The sequence below is a fragment of the Penicillium macrosclerotiorum genome (genome assembly GCF_028827735.1).
Source record: "Penicillium macrosclerotiorum strain IBT 26536 chromosome Unknown utg000006l_segment0_segment0, whole genome shotgun sequence".
Taxonomy (NCBI): domain Eukaryota; kingdom Fungi; phylum Ascomycota; class Eurotiomycetes; order Eurotiales; family Aspergillaceae; genus Penicillium; species Penicillium macrosclerotiorum.
Window position 1 is genome coordinate 3,680,495 of NW_026643085.1, and position 16,192 is coordinate 3,696,686.

Consider the following 16,192-nt stretch of genomic DNA (forward strand, 5'->3'; position numbering starts at 1 on the left):
GCCAAGCATAATCAATCGATGCTGAACTTTGGCTATTGGGATGGCGAAGGCCGCAATATAACCCAGATGCACATTCGGCCTAGCACCTGGTTGCACACACAGTTCGCAGTGCTAAAGCAATCATCGATCAAATTGGGACATGCAATTTGGGAGCTGCCCAGCATTTGAAGTCTCTTTTTCTGAAAGCGTTCCAAAGCTGGAATTGATGTTGGTAAAAACCCATCCGGATATCATAGGTAACTATGATTGTAGGGAAAGAACGTTCAAGTTTGATAGTCTAATTCAATATCTAGGCTACTAGCTAAGGCTGCAAATTTCAATGTACACACATCTTTGAGGATCAAAAAAGAATGCTCCATCCTTGTTGCAAGTTGACTTTAAGCACGGCCATAGGAAATGGCATTGCGCGCCATCTGGATCAACTTTTGCTGAGCAGCACCATCTTTAAACCATAAAAGGGTGACCAAGGAAATCAACGCCGCCCCATATACATAAATGCTGGTAGTTCTGATCCAGCGCCGCAGGGTGTTCAAATACCAAAGGCTTGAGCCTGGTGTCTTCTTGAAGACCCCAAGCTGGGATTTAAGTGTCTCTCTCCAATAGCTAGAAGCATATCCTGGCCACGAGGCCGAGTTCCGCCCATGCTGGTTGATATACCAGTTGGAACAACCGGCCTCGAAGACAGTCCCCTTGAGCTTCACTTGGAGAGAATTCACCCATTGGTTCTCAACTGTGGATTTGACTTCCAGGGTTGAAATACGGCCATCGATAATGGGGGCGATTAGAGTGCGAGCCAGGTAGTCGACCTCAACTTCCGAGGCGAAAAGAACCGAGTTGTGCGCAGGGAAGGTGTTGGGTCCAAACCTATGTAGTTCGGTGAGTTAGTTACTGCTTCCGCACCCCCGCGTGGGTGATGAGTATAGTGTGATGGGCATGAAACGTACAATATGCCCATATTTGGGAAGTTATGGACGTAAACACCCATATAGGCCTGTGCTCCTCTGGATTCCTTCCACTGCTGAGACAGGCTTCTGCCGCCCGTACCGTACAGCTCCATGGGAACGATGAATTGCTGCACGTCGAAACCTGTGGCCAGGACGATTGCATCGAACTCGGTTCGTACGCCATCGGTACTGACAATGCCAGTCTCATCGATATGATCAATCCCAACACCGGCCAGCTCAACGTTTTCACGGTGGAGACTCTCGAGGTAGTTCGGGTCGAAAATTCTTCTTTTGCAGCCTGTTGTAATGAGTTAAAACCCCATCTGTAGTCCTATAGACAGGGCAAGAGACAGGGGCATACCTAGTGGGAAGTCTGGAACAAGAGTCTTGTGATATTTCTTGGGGGCAGTATCATGTATGTACTGACGGGCGCCCTTTTCCGTTTTGGCGCGGATTCTTTCTGCCGCGATGCCAGGCAGGTAGGTTGTAACTAGAGCATCGCAGGAGAGAAACAGACGAAAACGAAGATATCTTTCCCATAGTGGAATATTCCTCAAGCACCATCTCTCAGCGGCAGTGAAGTTGCGATTAGGCCGCTCGTGGTACCATTGTGCGCTTCGAGCGTACTGCTTTACCAATCCAGCGCTTTTCGCAATGGCAGGGACCACCTGGGCGGCACTGCACCCATTACCGATCACTGCAAGACGTTTGCCCCGGTAATCATACTGAGAATTCCATTGGGCTGTATGGAAAATCTCTCCGGTAAACTTCTCCATTCCCGGGAATTTAGTGTCTCGTGGCTTGGAGATTCCACCCACAGCAGAGATGAAGATGGTAGCTGTGCGAGTGTATTCGATCTTGGTTTTGGTATCGCGAAGTCGAACTTCCCAGAACCCCTTTTCGTTCCAGGATGCAGAGACACACTCGACTCCAAAATGCATGTGTTTTCGCAAGTCGAATTTATCCACTGTATCATCCATATCTGTCCCCACCATCTCTTGTTAGTCTGTGTTCTGTGAAGTCGAAGACAATATTAACTTAAACGACCCACATTCCAAAATCTCTGGGCCCTCACAGAGCTCTTTGGACCAGTTTGGGTTCTGGTTGAAAGAAAATGAATACAATATGGTGGGCACATCACATCCTCTGTAGATAGAACCCTGTTAGCGCGATGCCAATTGCCAATGCTCCAGTACATCTCAGTCACCTACACCCCTGGGTATTTGTTCATGCGCCATGTTCCACCAGGACCGTCAAGCTTTTCGTAGATCTAAGATGAATTTGACATTAGCATTGAGTGTTGATAATGCAAGGATCAATTGACGACTTACTGTGAAATCGTGGAAACCCAATTTATGCTTGATCGTGTGGGCGAGAGCAATTCCCGACGGACCAGCACCAATCACTATGATCTCCGCGTCCTCCATAGTGAATGGAATGGAATGAGGGACAAATAGTACCGGCAAGGTTCACGACTGTCACCTAATAGAAGTCGAGCTGGGTACGCAAAGACGACAAATTTGAGACGTTATATTTCAATTTTGAGTACCAACCCTTTTAAGTGTAGGATGTTCCGCCGAGGCTGTCAAGAGCCGGAAGTTTGTTGTAATGCTGAATGCATTTTGTCTCAGCTGTGGTAATACAAGGAAACGTCATAGTTCACCTGCACCTGCAACGAAAACGAGTATGGAGGAGGACCTGGGCAGCCGCAGTTCAACTCGATGTTCCGTGGAATTGCATATCCCGGAAGGCCTCAGGCACCAATTGCGCCTAGGTACCGATTCCAACCGACCGCATTGCCGCTTGAAACACTTCCGAGGTCTTAACTATCGAGATACACGTTTCACCAAACCTACTGAGCGAGTTGAATGCCAGGATTGACGTTTCATGGTGATCTTGGAATAAGTTGTCTTTGCCTAGATGATAGGCTTCCTGAACCCACTCGTTTCCCAATGGGACAGAATGATGTAAACATCGGAAGCACCGACAGGTCACGCGGGGTCTTTCTTATGTTTTTTTTTTCTTACGCCCTTTCAACTTGGGAATACCAGGGTCAGAATGGAGAGGAGGGGAGACCAGGAGAGGCTTCCACACATTTGCAGCCCATCGCGGAAAAAATGCAATTGCGCGCAGGGTGTTATTCAGATTTTGGAGCCAGTAGGCTATCCCGTTAAACCCCATTCGGCTAATTTCCCCCGCCTTGGGGTGTTGTCCATGGCCTTGGGGCCCCATGGGGTGCGCTTAGCGTCCCACTTAGTACTAGAATTGGAAAGCGGGAGTGATATTTTGATTACAAGGTCTTGATATAAATCTCGTGGATAGTCACTGGTACCGGAGGAGAGCCCCACAGGATTATTTTCACTCCCACACATCAATATGCTCAATCTGGAGGGCCGTTCTCTCCGCTTGGCCATCACAGTCACCGCTGGCAGTGCTTACCTCCTCTTCGGCTATGATCAGGGTGTTTTGGGAGGCCTTGTATCAAATGCCAGCTTTCTGAGTGCCATAGGAAATCCTAGCTCTGGATATCTAGGGACTATTGTCGCACTTTTCAACATTGGCTGCCTGATTGGCTGCGTTATCTCGGCGGTATTTGGAAATAAACTGGGCCGCAAATCAGTCATCACTCTAGGATGTGTGATAATGATTATCGGTGGATCAATCCAAGCCAGTGCGTATGGAGCAGGCCAGCTTATTGCTGGGCGGATTATCTCTGGCATTGGGAATGGTGAGCCTCGAACATGGATTGATCGACGATCGAAATTTCAAGTGAGCTGGAAGGCTAATTCTTACGTTCAATAATTCAGGAATGAACACCTCTACAGTGCCGGTTTACGTATCTGAAGCATCTCGCAATTCAGTACGCGGACGTTCACTGGCCATCCAGATGTCAATCGTCATTGTGCGTATACCAGCATTCTTCAAAATACTCAAGTACCAGCATGGCTAATTTCAGCAAGTTTGGTACGGTTATTGCTTACTGGCTGGACTATGGCATTATAAGAGGACAGACAGGCGAAGTACGTTATTCACCCCATGTCGGGAATTCACCATTGACGTCGCCTTCCAGCTTGTTTGGCGTTTTCCCATTGCGTTCCAGAACTTTTTCGCCTTGGTCACGATTATATTCATGCCACTCATTCCAGAATCGCCAAGGTAAAGTCTCCGGTTTTACGAATACCCCTTGGCTATACATATATTAATTAGAGATTAGATGGCTCTATGCAAAAGGCGACCAGGCGGGCTCGATCAAGGCCCTTTCCCGTCTCCTTGGTCTACCAGAAACCCATCCAGAAATCCAAAATGTCGTTGCTGAGATGAATGAAGCGGTAGCATTGGAGCGGGACACGAACTCCAGGTTGAATATTTGGAACATAATGAGAGAAAAAACAGAATTAAAAAATCCTCGCCGCCTCTTTCTTTGTTTCACCCTTCAGTTCTTTCAGCAATTTACGGGCATCAATTTGATCGCATTTTACGGTAGGATTGGAACCACACCCCTCACTCAGATGAAACTCAATTCTGACGAAACAGTCACCATCGTGCTTGAAACAAACGTCGGCTTGTCAACGGAACTCAGTAGCCTGGTAGCAGGACTTATCCAAATTGCCTTCTGGGTTGGGACATTCCCACCGATCTTTTTAATTGACCGACTCGGTCGTCGAAAGGTCCTGATGTTAGGATCCACGATGCTCTGTCTTTCCATGACGCTTTTCACAGTCGGAGTTGCAATGGGGACACCATCATCGTCTAAGCTAGCCCTTGGCATGTTGATAATCTTCGAGATCTCGTTCGGTATGAGCTGGAACTCGGTACCCTGGCTCTATGCCCCGGAGATCACACCTCTGAATCTCCGCCATGTTGGAGCTGCAGTCGGATGTTTTTCAGAATGGCTATTCACATTTGTAAGTTAACTGATTGCTTTCTTGTCATTTTCTAACATGCTTTCCAGGTAATCGCACAAATGAGCCCACCCGCTATTGCTAATACTGGGTGGAGGATTTACATTCTTTTCTGCATCATGAATGCATTAAGCATTCCATTTGTGTATTTTGTTTTACCAGAGGTTCGTCCCCTCCATGTCAGTGGCACTACATATCAACTCACTGGATTGTGCCACCTCCGCATAACATCTATGCTAACGGCTGTTTCCCACTAGACCAGTGGAAAATCATTGGAAGAAATCGATTATATCTTTGTCAAGCACCGAGGACATATCAACGAGCTATCTGATATCTCCGAATCAACTTCAGGGGACATCCGGCAGAAAGGCGAAGGTCAAGCGACACAGGTGGAGAGAGCCTAGGGTGGCAACATTCTTTTAGAGCAATGGAGGATACCTACCGCATACATAGTTCAAATTGGGAATTCATAAATACACATGGAACAGGAAGGACATGATTGACGTACAAAGCCTACTTGTGAATTTGTATTATTCGGGTCGGACTTTAATTCAACGTATCTGAGGCTCCAGTAGTATTGATTGATTCAAGCTCTCGACAATACACATCCACGCAGTGGCTACATAATACTAAATGCCGTTTGGAGCCCGCCATTACGACCCAAGGCCTGATATTTGAAACCTTACATAGCTTAGAAATCGAATACATGGTTCTTATACATTCATTATGTGATTGCTTCAAATGTTGAATGCTCAGATTTCCTTTCAGACATCGCAACCTATTCAACATGGGCAACAATGAACTTAAACATCCAAACGTTTATCAATAGTGATATTTACATAATTCTCATGTCTTGGTGAGGCTCTTATGAGGCCCTCAAGTCCTCCATCGGTCCTTACATGTAGTATCAATACATGTGGATATCAATTGATTGGTTTTTCAAGGTACACCCACAATTGTTCCAAGGTTTTATCACCAAATTACGTCAATTAACGCTTATTCAAATGTTCCAGTGCAAGTTTAAGCTAATACAAATCATTGGTAGGTTCATCATTCGATATATAAATACCACTGCAAACATATTGACATGCAAACACAACTTGAACATTCAAATGTTTCTCAATCTTAACTGAGCCCCACTGTCATCAATGTATTCACGCAAAAAGGTCATTTCGGGGCGGTGAGCTTTTATCAATTGCAAAGCCAACACCCGACAACATACAATGCCTTTTTTTACGAGAATCGCCATCATGGGTTGGCGGAAATATTCAAATTCTTCCACGGGCCAGGAACTTGTCTGGTATGTCGACGTGTCTGCATCGGAGGAATTCGGCAACATTCTTGCCAAGGACGTCATATGTTGAGCTAGATGCCACACCCCGATCAAGATGATCTTTCAAGAGGAAATGAACGGCTATGTAGACAGAATAGATTAGTTCGTGTTGAGTCGATGTAATCAAAGGGCGGATACAAAGCTTACCGCAGATATTGGGCAATTCAAAGCGAAAGATCTGATTCCCGCTGTCGTCTTTTCCCAGAAGCTCTCTGACTTTGTCGGTGCTGAGCACAGTTCGAAGCCAGTCCCATTCGTCGGCGTGACGAACAAAGAATCCCACGTTGGCGTCCGATCCTTTGTCACCAGATCGAGCATGCACAACGTAGCCCAGGGGGCAGCGCGTCGTCGGACCAAAGACGCTCAGATCAGACGGCGCTGCAGTTTCATAGGACGGCTGCTCAAGGATAAATGGAGTGGTGTCAACCGGTGCAGAAATTTCTAAGCTACCTCCATTAAAAGGGGTATGGCTAACATGACGCATGCGATCTTGAGGGAAAATGGAGACGAAATACTCGTAATAAGGCTTCGCAACTGATTGGCGAGTGTCAACCCCAAAAGTCGCGCCGGGGTAACTTTGCATGATTGTGTCCGTACAGGGCCGGAGAAAGTTGGAAGCACTCAAAGCCTCTTCAGAGCGCGACTGAGCAAATATCCGAACTTCCACGGTTGCTGCATCTTGACTAGAGGGGTCAGAAGCACACGATCCTGTTGTACGAAATACCAGTGTGTGGTAAATGGATTCATCAAGCAGATGCCGGATTTGTTTCTCGAGCAGTTCGGCTTTTTCTGCAATATCTAGACCACAGAGGAAGTAATGAACTTCTGCTTGGTAGCCGCCCAATGCAGTAATGCCAATCTTTGTTGTTGGAGGCGGCTTGGCATATTTCACATTTGAAACTTGTCTAAAACGAAGATAATGATAAGCGATCAAAGTGGATGATTTTTCCAGGTGATGGATGGCAACTTACACTCGGTTCCTGCCAATGCCACGAATCTTAATCTCATCAAGAATTGCAACGACATCAGGATTATAGTAGAGAGGGCCCTGAATCTCGTATAGTAACTGAGCCTTGCATGTCTCTTCCGTTACCATGCCGTCCTTACCAACTTGAAGAGTGACAACAAACTCCCCACTTGGGGCTATCTCGACGACAGGGAATCCAATATCCACACTGGGGCCAGGAAGAGATTTGAAACCGGAGAAATTTCCGCCCGTTACATAGGTGGAACATTCAATGAAATGACCAGCAACAAATGAGTGTGCGAGCTGAAAGTAGTCCTCCCGACTCCATTTGTAATGAAAAGCTGCACAAGCGATTGTCGGGGAGGCATCAGTCACTCTTCCGCAAAGAACAATATCGGCTCCTTGGTTAAAGGCCTCGACAATACCCCATGCCCCTAGGTAGCATTGCGCATAAACCGGGTCGAACTCCCAATCAGAGAGCCTTTTCCCTGTAGTAGGTCAGCGTTTATTGCAAGAATCGGAATGTACTAGACGCATCTGCTCGGGCAGAGGCTTTCCTACCCGTTGTAATATTGACAAATTCCTCTCCAGACTGAATAGCCTCGGTGAGCAAGTCTTTGACTTCATCACCTTCTACCCAGGCTACCTTAAGGTCAAGGTTTCGTGCACGAATCGCATCAACGAGAACATCGTGAAGCTTCTTGGTGTCACTGGCACCTGCATTCACGGCTGTCTTGATCCCACGTAAAGCTAAATCTTCTAGTGCAGGCTCAATGGACTCCACGAATGTCTGCTCAAATTCCGGACCTTGATCGATGGACTTCATCTTACCACCACCTCGGGTTGTCATGTTGTATTCAGACATCCAATCTCCGACGATAAATTGGACATCTTCAGTCTTTGCGAGTTCCGCAAATCCATGCCGGCGATCTGTCACAGACCCGGAGGCGGACGCGATGCGTAGATTATCGGCTTTGATAGCAACCATGATTGAAGAAAAAACTTGAAATAGTAAAATCAATACAGGATCAAGTTCATTACTTGACTTCAAGTGATCGAAGCTGGCTGCTGAGATCTTCTCAGGGACTTAAATACATATCTCAGTGGTACCGATCTTTGGCCTGTTCCAAACCCATTCCAGAGACCTAGCCATCACAGCGGCCTGACATAGCCAGTTGTCCCACTCGAGAGAAGGACCGTGGTGGCGCTGTAGGCCATCATTGAAGTCACCCGAGGCAACACAATGGTAAACAGGAGTACTGGAGTTGACTGAGGTGATGATACTGACTCACGCCACTGACTCATGACACTCACGTGACTTCCAGGCCCCTCCGAGGCCTCCATTCGATTCTTTGATGGTGGATCTTTTACGAGTCTAAAAAAATTTACCTAGGACTTTACGAAGTTTCTCCCGCTCCGTCATTATTACCCTGGCCGATAATTCCGTTGGGCCCCATCTCTCAAGTGCCTTTCGGCAAATCCGCCACTCAATGGAATATAGTAGATTTGGGTGAAACCCGTCTCCACTTCAGCTAATATGCGTGGCATACACCGACTACTTCTTTGCACTTGTGGATGGAGGTTTATCATTCACCCTGGGCTACGGTACTCCCCCTGGAGGGCTGACGTAGAGATCTTCATTTGTCCCAGGCTTCGGCTTAGAAGGCTTTGAGTTTGTAAATCGTTCCAAGATTCTATTGTAACATTCAAATGTTGATAACGCGAACAGTACTTGAGTACATAGTGTATAGTGTAAATCGCATAGAGAAATATCAATTATAGGGCAAGGACGGCTTTGCGTCGTCGAAATCTGTACTTCTTCCCACCTTTTCTTGTCGAATAATATCGTCCAGTATACTTTGGCACTCGCCGCGAACGATGTTCATCGCGTCAGACCCCAGGAAAATGCGTAGTGGTATTCTCTGGAGCTCAGCAAAGTAACCTGTATGGTAAACGAGATCCACGATTCGCTCTACAGCTTTCAGCGGATCGCCAACTTGCTTTCCGTCGGTCTTTTCCAGCCTTGACAAGCAAGCTTGGATGGCGCTGTCATATTCACCCAGAGGCCGTGTGCTGCGGCTCACCAGTCGCCTGTTTGAATTGAGGATGCTCGTGCGAAATTGACCTAAAACAGCAACATGAACCTGGAGGCCGAATGGCTCGACTTCCTTTTGGAGACTTTCGGCTGCCCCTGTCAAAAGTTCAGTTTTATGGAACCAGAGATAAAACAGTGGCAAGGTTCAAGGATGCGATGAGCGTCCAGTCCCGTTGAGAAGTGATTTCTTACCCTCTAGAGCGAATTTGGAAGCGCTGTATGCTCCTCCAACTGCAACTCCTCTCCATGCAGCGATACTGCTCATAAAGATAATTGTCCCCGTTCCACGGGAACGCATATGTGGCAACAGCGCCGTCGTGAGGTCCAGAGGCCCAAGAACGTTGGTATGAAATTGTCTCGTTATCTCAATTTCGCTGCACCCTCGGTAAGCATGCATTTCCCCATGAGAATAACGTTGAACATTATTACAGGACCGGGTATTTGATAGAACCGACCTTAATTCTTCCCACACGCCCGACAACACATATCCAGCATTGTTGACCAGGACGTCTATATGTCCAAAGAAAGAAATTGCTTGTTTGACCGCTTCTTTGAGAGCCTTCCTTGGCTGGGTTACATCCAGCTCGAGGAGTCGAATATTTTCATGGGATGCAAATTCATCTAGCGACCTAATATCTCGAGCCGTGGCGACCACTCTGTCCCCACGCGCCGTGATTGAAGGTATGAATACCTTACCAAAGCCTGAACTACACCCAGTGATCAGCCAGACCTTGGGAGAGCCGCCTGATTTCTTGTAGCTCATGTTGGATATTTGAAGATGGATTTGAGTAGACAAGTCGACGGCTGGAATGGGAAGTCATTCCAGAACATTCGCAGTCAAGTAAGTTCAAGGCTCACATGAAATAAGGGGGATGTGAGCCTTATCGGAACAGCTGGAACTTGGACTACAGCACACGACACTGCTGGGAGGACCCCATTTAGTCCTATATCCATGTATTGGCGCCAAGTGACGGATTCAAATTGAGTTCGACGAATCAAAGTAAAGGCTTCCTCAAATTTTTGTCATGAGCAGGCATGAGCCACCCCGCATTCGCAGAAGTCAGATCTGTGCTTGACAACCCCGGACATATGTCCCTGTTTCCCCACAATTAAGATTGCACGAGCGGGGAGCCACCACGTCTAGAGTGCAAAGGCAAGGAAAAGCTGAGATTTGCGCGATTATAGGAAGGTACATAGATGAGCATAATGGAGACGGAATTGTGATTCCTTTAAGCGCGATTCATTATCCTGCCAGCCGATTGGTCGGAAATATGAGCCCCATTTGACGGGATGCATTGAGTCAGTACACTGAGGTCATGCACTATTAGCAACAAGCCACCTCGCACTAGTGACAATATTAAATTTTACGGGAAATGATGTTTCAAAAATTAAAGATTTGATTGTTCGGTTTTATATTTCCGTTGACTTCATAATGCCAAGACTGAGCCCTCGCCAGTCGGGACTTCCATCATTACTTTTCACGAATTGAAGTTTTTGTTTTAGTAATTCAACCTTGGAAATTTATTTAAGAGACCAGCAAAGCCTACAAAGTATAATGTGACGACATATTACCACTAGTATTGCACACGATGGCAGCCCCAATGCATCAGCTGGTGAACAGTATAATACCTGCCTATGCATGCCCGGCGGGCACTAAGATGCACATCCTGAACCTTGGTACACTGACAGTCGATGAGGGTTGGTACGTTTTCAGATGCCCACAAGCCCTCGAGCGAAAAGGCCTGACGATTCGGTTGGGAACGTTACTGATCAATGTACATGCGCCTCTTAGGTTACTTATGGGTGTTAATGGCGGATCAGCCAGCAACCCTAACCCCACAAATAAGCGAAGAGACTTGATGTTGATTGCCGGGTTAATCGAGCACCCCGAAATGGGTCTGATTCTTTTCGAATGCGGCAGTAGCGAGGATGCACATACAGTAAGTTCACGTCAATTCCAACTCTTGAGGCGAAAGTAACAGTCGCAATGATAGCAATGGGGTGCAGAAGCAGTTGATCTCTTTCCCCGAACGACCTATGATGAGAGTCACCATCTTCCTAAGGCAATAGAAAGTGCGGGATACAGTATAAAAGATGTCAAAGCAGTGATAATGGGTCACTTGCATCTAGACCATGCTGGTGGACTAGAGCACTTCAAAAACACGCAAATCCCCATTTATGTGCACGAAGAAGAATTCAAGAACGCTTGCTGGGCAGCTGGCACAAAATCCGACGCGGGACTCTACCTGTACGTGCCAAACGAGTGTCCATCTCACTACGATTTCCATCTGACTTGTTGATCTGTTTTTGTTTCCAGTGCGGACTATCTCCATCTAGACGGTGGGATTAACTGGCAGACATTCAATGACTCCCATCTCGACCTTTGCACCGGAATAACCCTCTATCATTGTCCCGGGCACACTCCGGGCCTTTGCATTATGCAAGTCAACCTACTACGCGATGGTACTTTTATCTGGACAACGGACCAGTACCATGTGCGAGAGAACTTCGATTCTAATTGGGCTCATGGGTGGCTTCTTCGAGATTATCGGAGCTGGATTGACAGCGGAAAGCTCATTCGAAGGTTACAGAAAGCTTTCTCAGCTACCTTGATATTTGGACATGACTATGCCACTGCGGACGCGCTCATTAAGTCCGGACCTTATTTAGAATAGGAGGCATTTTGAATGTACCAAGTCAATAGTCTAGCACTGAGGGTTTTGGCATACTTGCCAAAAATCCACATGTTCATACATGTGAAAGATTTGAATGAACTCTCCAGGGCTCCTCTAGAAACACGCCATGGCAATACTGCACGGACTTTGTGCCATGAAACCTTCAGATTTATCATTTGCCACCACTCAAAATTGATACCTCCCTAACATTTGAAAACCTTAATAAATCTATATTTCCAAGGTTGTATATGTACCTAAGTGGGTACTTGCATGGGAAACTGGCTTGGGTAACACTGACTATTGGTGTTATGCAGTGGCCTAATCAAGCGGTTTTCAATGTTGAACTTGTTCCTTGGAAATATATACATATCAATGTATGTATACTTTTATCAAAATTTGAATCATCCAAACACACATGTGAATTCTATAGTCTATGTATATCGTGGGTATTATCGCTCACATCAACTTCAAAGATAACCTTCTGCGTGCGCATCGCATTAAAATCCGCATATCTGTACCGTTTAGTGGAATTTTTAATGGGTAAATAGGCAGGTATTGGGTATCACTTACGCCTTAGTAGCTTGAGAGAGCGGGCGAATATCCTCAGTCATAAAACTGCGCCGGGGGTTAGCGATGCCGAGTAAGGAATGACTGGTTTGATGAACTATAGTTGATATCGTACCTCAGAGAGTCTTGCTTCTTGTTGAAAAGCGCCATAGCTTCACCAAAAATACCTGATTTGCATGGATGTGTTGGTTAATTTGTCAATGGAGGGCTTTCCAAACCCAATAAGAAAGGCGCAGTCTTACTTCGAACAGGGCAGCGTCCCATCTGCAACCGCAGATTCTTCCCGTATGCTTCATTCCCAGTCCAAGGAATTTCCCCATTATGCACACCAACACTGGAGATATTCCCCCATGGTCTCAGTAGCTCGAATCCCATTCTCAAAGCACTACTGTGTCCAACAATTTCAATCACCACGTCAGCTCCACGGTTGTCCGTCAGAGATTTCACCCTTTCCTTCAGCTTGTCCAGACCTTCTTCATAATTCCAAGCTTCTGCACCTAGAGACCGTGCAGTCTCTAGTCTTGAAGGTACTTTATCGATCGCTATCAGATTTTTGGGCTTATATTCCAAGGCGCTTACCAACGCACAGAGGCCGACGGGGCCGCAGCCAAAAAGGAGCACTGTGCTCTCCGCAATTTCACTAGGGGTGAGCTTTGAAAATGCATTTGATGCAGCAAAGTAACCCGTAGGAAAGATATCCGCCATCAAAACAAGTTTCTTCTCGTCGATCGTGGCAGGTATGGGGAACAGAGTGGAATCTGCCAGCGGGATGCGAACATATTCGGCCTGTCCGCCATCCAGTGCTGTTGTCCCGAATAGCGCACCCTGAGCACACCTGGAAGACGATCCATGCTCACAAAAGAAGCATGCGCCACAGCTCGCAGTAAAAGGTGATACCACGTGATCTCCGCTTTTGAATTGTGTCACACTGGAGCCGGTCTCTACGACCTTTCCAGTGAACTCATGGCCCATGACGAATTCCGTGCGAGAAGCCTGGTGACCCCGGAAGACATGAAGCTCACTGTGTCATGTTAGCAATCGAGGGTTGGAAGGAGATTGAGATTATCTAGAATCATAAGCTCGCCTTCCACATAGCGCTGTGTATCTGACTTTGAGGACAACGTCCGTTGGGTCCTGGATTTTTGGTACTGGCCGGTTTTCCAGAGCAACCTCCAACGGACCCTTGAATACTATCGCCTGCATCGTGTCGATAATTTTCTAGAACTCAGCGAATAATAAATCCGGCTTGCAGTGATTACCCGCGGGGAAGATTGTGATATTTAGACTATTTAGACCTGAGAGGCTAGAACTCGCACTGGGACCCAACGGAGAAGCGAAACTTGAGGTACCCAGGGTCAATTGCAAGTTGCTGACATAAATGCGGAGTCTATAATATTTGAACAGTGAAAAAGTGTGAAAAGTTCCACCACTTTGGATGCTTCTGCTCAATTTTGACCCGTCTAATGCTATCATCGATTCGCACGCACGCGTGTTGGCTCCATCGAATCCCCCGGAAATACCAAACCCGACCCATGCCCGCTTGGCACCCGCCAACCCTAGTTCCAATCAATTCAGATGACTTTAATTCCATGGCTAATCCATTTGGAACTAAAGACGGCAAAGAATGTAGACATGCGAGAATATACCTTCTGAGTGAGGTTTTAGATGCCGGAACCTCGGTCCACTGATTTGCCGAAATCAATGTCAGCTTGCCTAGTCAGGCAGCAAAACATGACCACCTGGGCGTAATAAACACCTGCATTCAATCAACAATCATTTCAAGGTTTATCCATAGAGGTATTACGGTCAAGCTCTTCTGACAACCTCGCAAAGATAAATATCTAAGCGTCTCATATATCACTTGAGCGCTTAGTGCGCGTACATGTTGGATTTGAAGTCAGCTATCTGAAGTTTGTTTTAGTTCCACACAAACTACTCCCAGCTTGTTCCAAGATCCGTCCACTGCCCGTGATGGCTTCCCTCTCGCCTCAACTGCCCGTTCCACTCGAAGACCTAAGCCTGTTTGATGGGCGGGGTTTTATCGCCGGGGAATGGAAATTCGCTGAGTCTACGAAGGCATTTCCGGTTTTTGAGCCGTCATCTGGAAACGTCCTATCGCAATGCGCCGATTTCTCTCGGCGGGACTTTACGGAAGCTATTGAACACGCGAACGGTGCCTATCGGGAATACTCCTTGAACACTACGGCCAAGCAAAAGGCTGCATATCTCCGACGCTGGAACGACCTGATTTTAGAGAACGCTACAGACCGTAAGTGAGCATTCCTGTCCATAGTCTGCCTTTCTATAAAGACTAATTCAGCGCAGTTGCTACGATCGTATCACTTGAAAATGGAAAAACATTCGCAGAAGCAAGGGGTGAAGTGCTCTACGCGGCCTCTTTCGTCTCTTGGTTTGCCGAGGAAGCTGTTCGTGCCTATGGAGATGTCATTCCCTCTTCATATCCAAAAACGGCAGTCTTAACCATGAAAGAGCCTGTCGGTGTGTGCAGTATCATAACACCCTGGAACTTTCCAGCTGCGATGATAACTCGCAAAGTCGCCCCAGCATTTGCCGCAGGGTGTTCAGTGGTCATCAAGCCACCTAGTGAAACCCCATTTACCGCTATTGCATTGGTAAAGCTCGCGCTCAAAGCCGGGTTCCCACCTGGTATCATCAATGTCATCCCTACGAAAGATCGAGATGCGTCCTTGGAGCTAGCTACGCACCCCAAAGTCAGCAAGATAAGCTTCACCGGCTCGACCAAGGTTGGAAAGATGCTATCTCAGCTGGCTGTTGGCACAATGAAACGAATGAGTATGGAGCTTGGGGGAAATGCGCCCTTTATCGTTTTCGACGACGCAGATCTCGACCAAGCTGTTGCAGCGGCTTTGATTTGCAAATTCCGCTCATCTGGTCAGACTTGCGTTTGTGCCAATCGACTCCTAGTGCACCAGGATGTACTACAGGTCTTTACAGGCAAGCTGGTGCGCGCCCTGGAATCTTTCAAACTCGGTCGTGGAATTGATGAAGGGGTGACCCACGGCCCACTGGTGAATGCAGCTGCTGTTGAAAAGGTCAAGAGCCACGTAGCAGATGCCCTTGAGAAGGGTGGTCGATTGAGATGCGGAGGGGAAGTGCCAACCCACTTATCATCTGGATACTTTTATTCGCCCACAGTCATCACCAACGTAAACGACAGCATGCTAGTTGCCCACGACGAGACTTTTGGACCCCTGGCCGCTATATTCTCCTTCGCATCCGAGGAACAGGCGATTGAATTGGCAAATGCCACAGAACTCGGACTGGCAGGATATTTCTTCAGCAATGACGTGAATCGCATCCACCGTGTTGCACGTCGGTTGGAATGCGGCATGCTTGGAGTTAACACGGGACTGATTAGCGCGGCGGAAACGCCTTTTGGAGGAATCAAAGAAAGCGGCGTTGGGCGAGAGGGCAGCAAGTACGGAATAGCCGAGTACCAGAACATCAAGTCGGTCACTATTGCGATTTCAGACGCCTAGGAGAACTTCGAGGGCAAGGGGGAGCACGTGAGTGTTGCTTCCCACCTGGGCAGTGAGAGAGAAAGTAGAATATTAAATATTTGACCTTGCGTAGAAAATCATAAATCGTTTCAATTTATAGGCCGAACCTCATTCATTCTTTCTTTCTTTTCTTCTTTTTCTATTTGCTTTTTCTCTTTCTCCCAGTA

General features: G+C 47.1%; 7 protein-coding genes across 7 annotated transcripts; 3 read left to right on the forward strand and 4 right to left on the reverse strand.

The window, feature by feature from the left end:
* Positions 1-377: 377 nt before the first annotated feature.
* On the reverse strand, positions 378-2,371 carry N7462_006604 (flavin-containing monooxygenase; the record flags this gene model as incomplete). The annotated part of the gene is made up of 6 exons (XM_057078322.1): positions 378-864; positions 945-1,242; positions 1,306-1,926; positions 1,996-2,090; positions 2,156-2,214; positions 2,276-2,371. The coding sequence occupies 6 exons, from the start codon at positions 2,369-2,371 to the stop codon at positions 378-380; spliced, it is 1,656 nt and encodes a 551-aa protein (XP_056933902.1).
* A 949-nt stretch (positions 2,372-3,320) lies between these two features.
* On the forward strand, positions 3,321-5,250 carry N7462_006605 (sugar porter family MFS transporter; the record flags this gene model as incomplete). The annotated part of the gene is made up of 7 exons (XM_057078323.1): positions 3,321-3,672; positions 3,752-3,846; positions 3,905-3,964; positions 4,015-4,100; positions 4,159-4,849; positions 4,897-5,010; positions 5,104-5,250. The coding sequence occupies 7 exons, from the start codon at positions 3,321-3,323 to the stop codon at positions 5,248-5,250; spliced, it is 1,545 nt and encodes a 514-aa protein (XP_056933903.1).
* An 864-nt stretch (positions 5,251-6,114) lies between these two features.
* Positions 6,115-8,134, reverse strand: N7462_006606 (acyclic terpene utilization AtuA family protein; the record flags this gene model as incomplete). The annotated part of the gene is made up of 4 exons (XM_057078324.1): positions 6,115-6,260; positions 6,327-7,084; positions 7,151-7,634; positions 7,708-8,134. 4 exons carry the CDS (start codon positions 8,132-8,134, stop codon positions 6,115-6,117), a joined length of 1,815 nt encoding a protein of 604 aa, XP_056933904.1.
* A 784-nt stretch (positions 8,135-8,918) lies between these two features.
* Positions 8,919-10,004, reverse strand: N7462_006607 (SDR family oxidoreductase; the record flags this gene model as incomplete). Its single annotated transcript, XM_057078325.1, has 3 exons — positions 8,919-9,337; positions 9,434-9,615; positions 9,697-10,004. 3 exons carry the CDS (start codon positions 10,002-10,004, stop codon positions 8,919-8,921), a joined length of 909 nt encoding a protein of 302 aa, XP_056933905.1.
* Positions 10,005-10,830: 826 nt separating this feature from the next.
* On the forward strand, positions 10,831-11,916 carry N7462_006608 (N-acyl homoserine lactonase family protein; the record flags this gene model as incomplete). Its single annotated transcript, XM_057078326.1, has 3 exons — positions 10,831-11,181; positions 11,236-11,489; positions 11,559-11,916. The coding sequence occupies 3 exons, from the start codon at positions 10,831-10,833 to the stop codon at positions 11,914-11,916; spliced, it is 963 nt and encodes a 320-aa protein (XP_056933906.1).
* Positions 11,917-12,340: 424 nt separating this feature from the next.
* Positions 12,341-13,686, reverse strand: N7462_006609 (alcohol dehydrogenase family protein; the record flags this gene model as incomplete). The annotated part of the gene is made up of 5 exons (XM_057078327.1): positions 12,341-12,428; positions 12,487-12,531; positions 12,599-12,650; positions 12,726-13,504; positions 13,568-13,686. 5 exons carry the CDS (start codon positions 13,684-13,686, stop codon positions 12,341-12,343), a joined length of 1,083 nt encoding a protein of 360 aa, XP_056933907.1.
* Positions 13,687-14,406: 720 nt separating this feature from the next.
* Positions 14,407-16,004, forward strand: N7462_006610 (NAD-dependent succinate-semialdehyde dehydrogenase; the record flags this gene model as incomplete). The annotated part of the gene is made up of 2 exons (XM_057078328.1): positions 14,407-14,752; positions 14,809-16,004. Coding segments are annotated over 2 exons (1,542 nt in total), but the record flags the coding sequence as incomplete, so codon positions are not given.
* Positions 16,005-16,192: the final 188 nt, after the last annotated feature.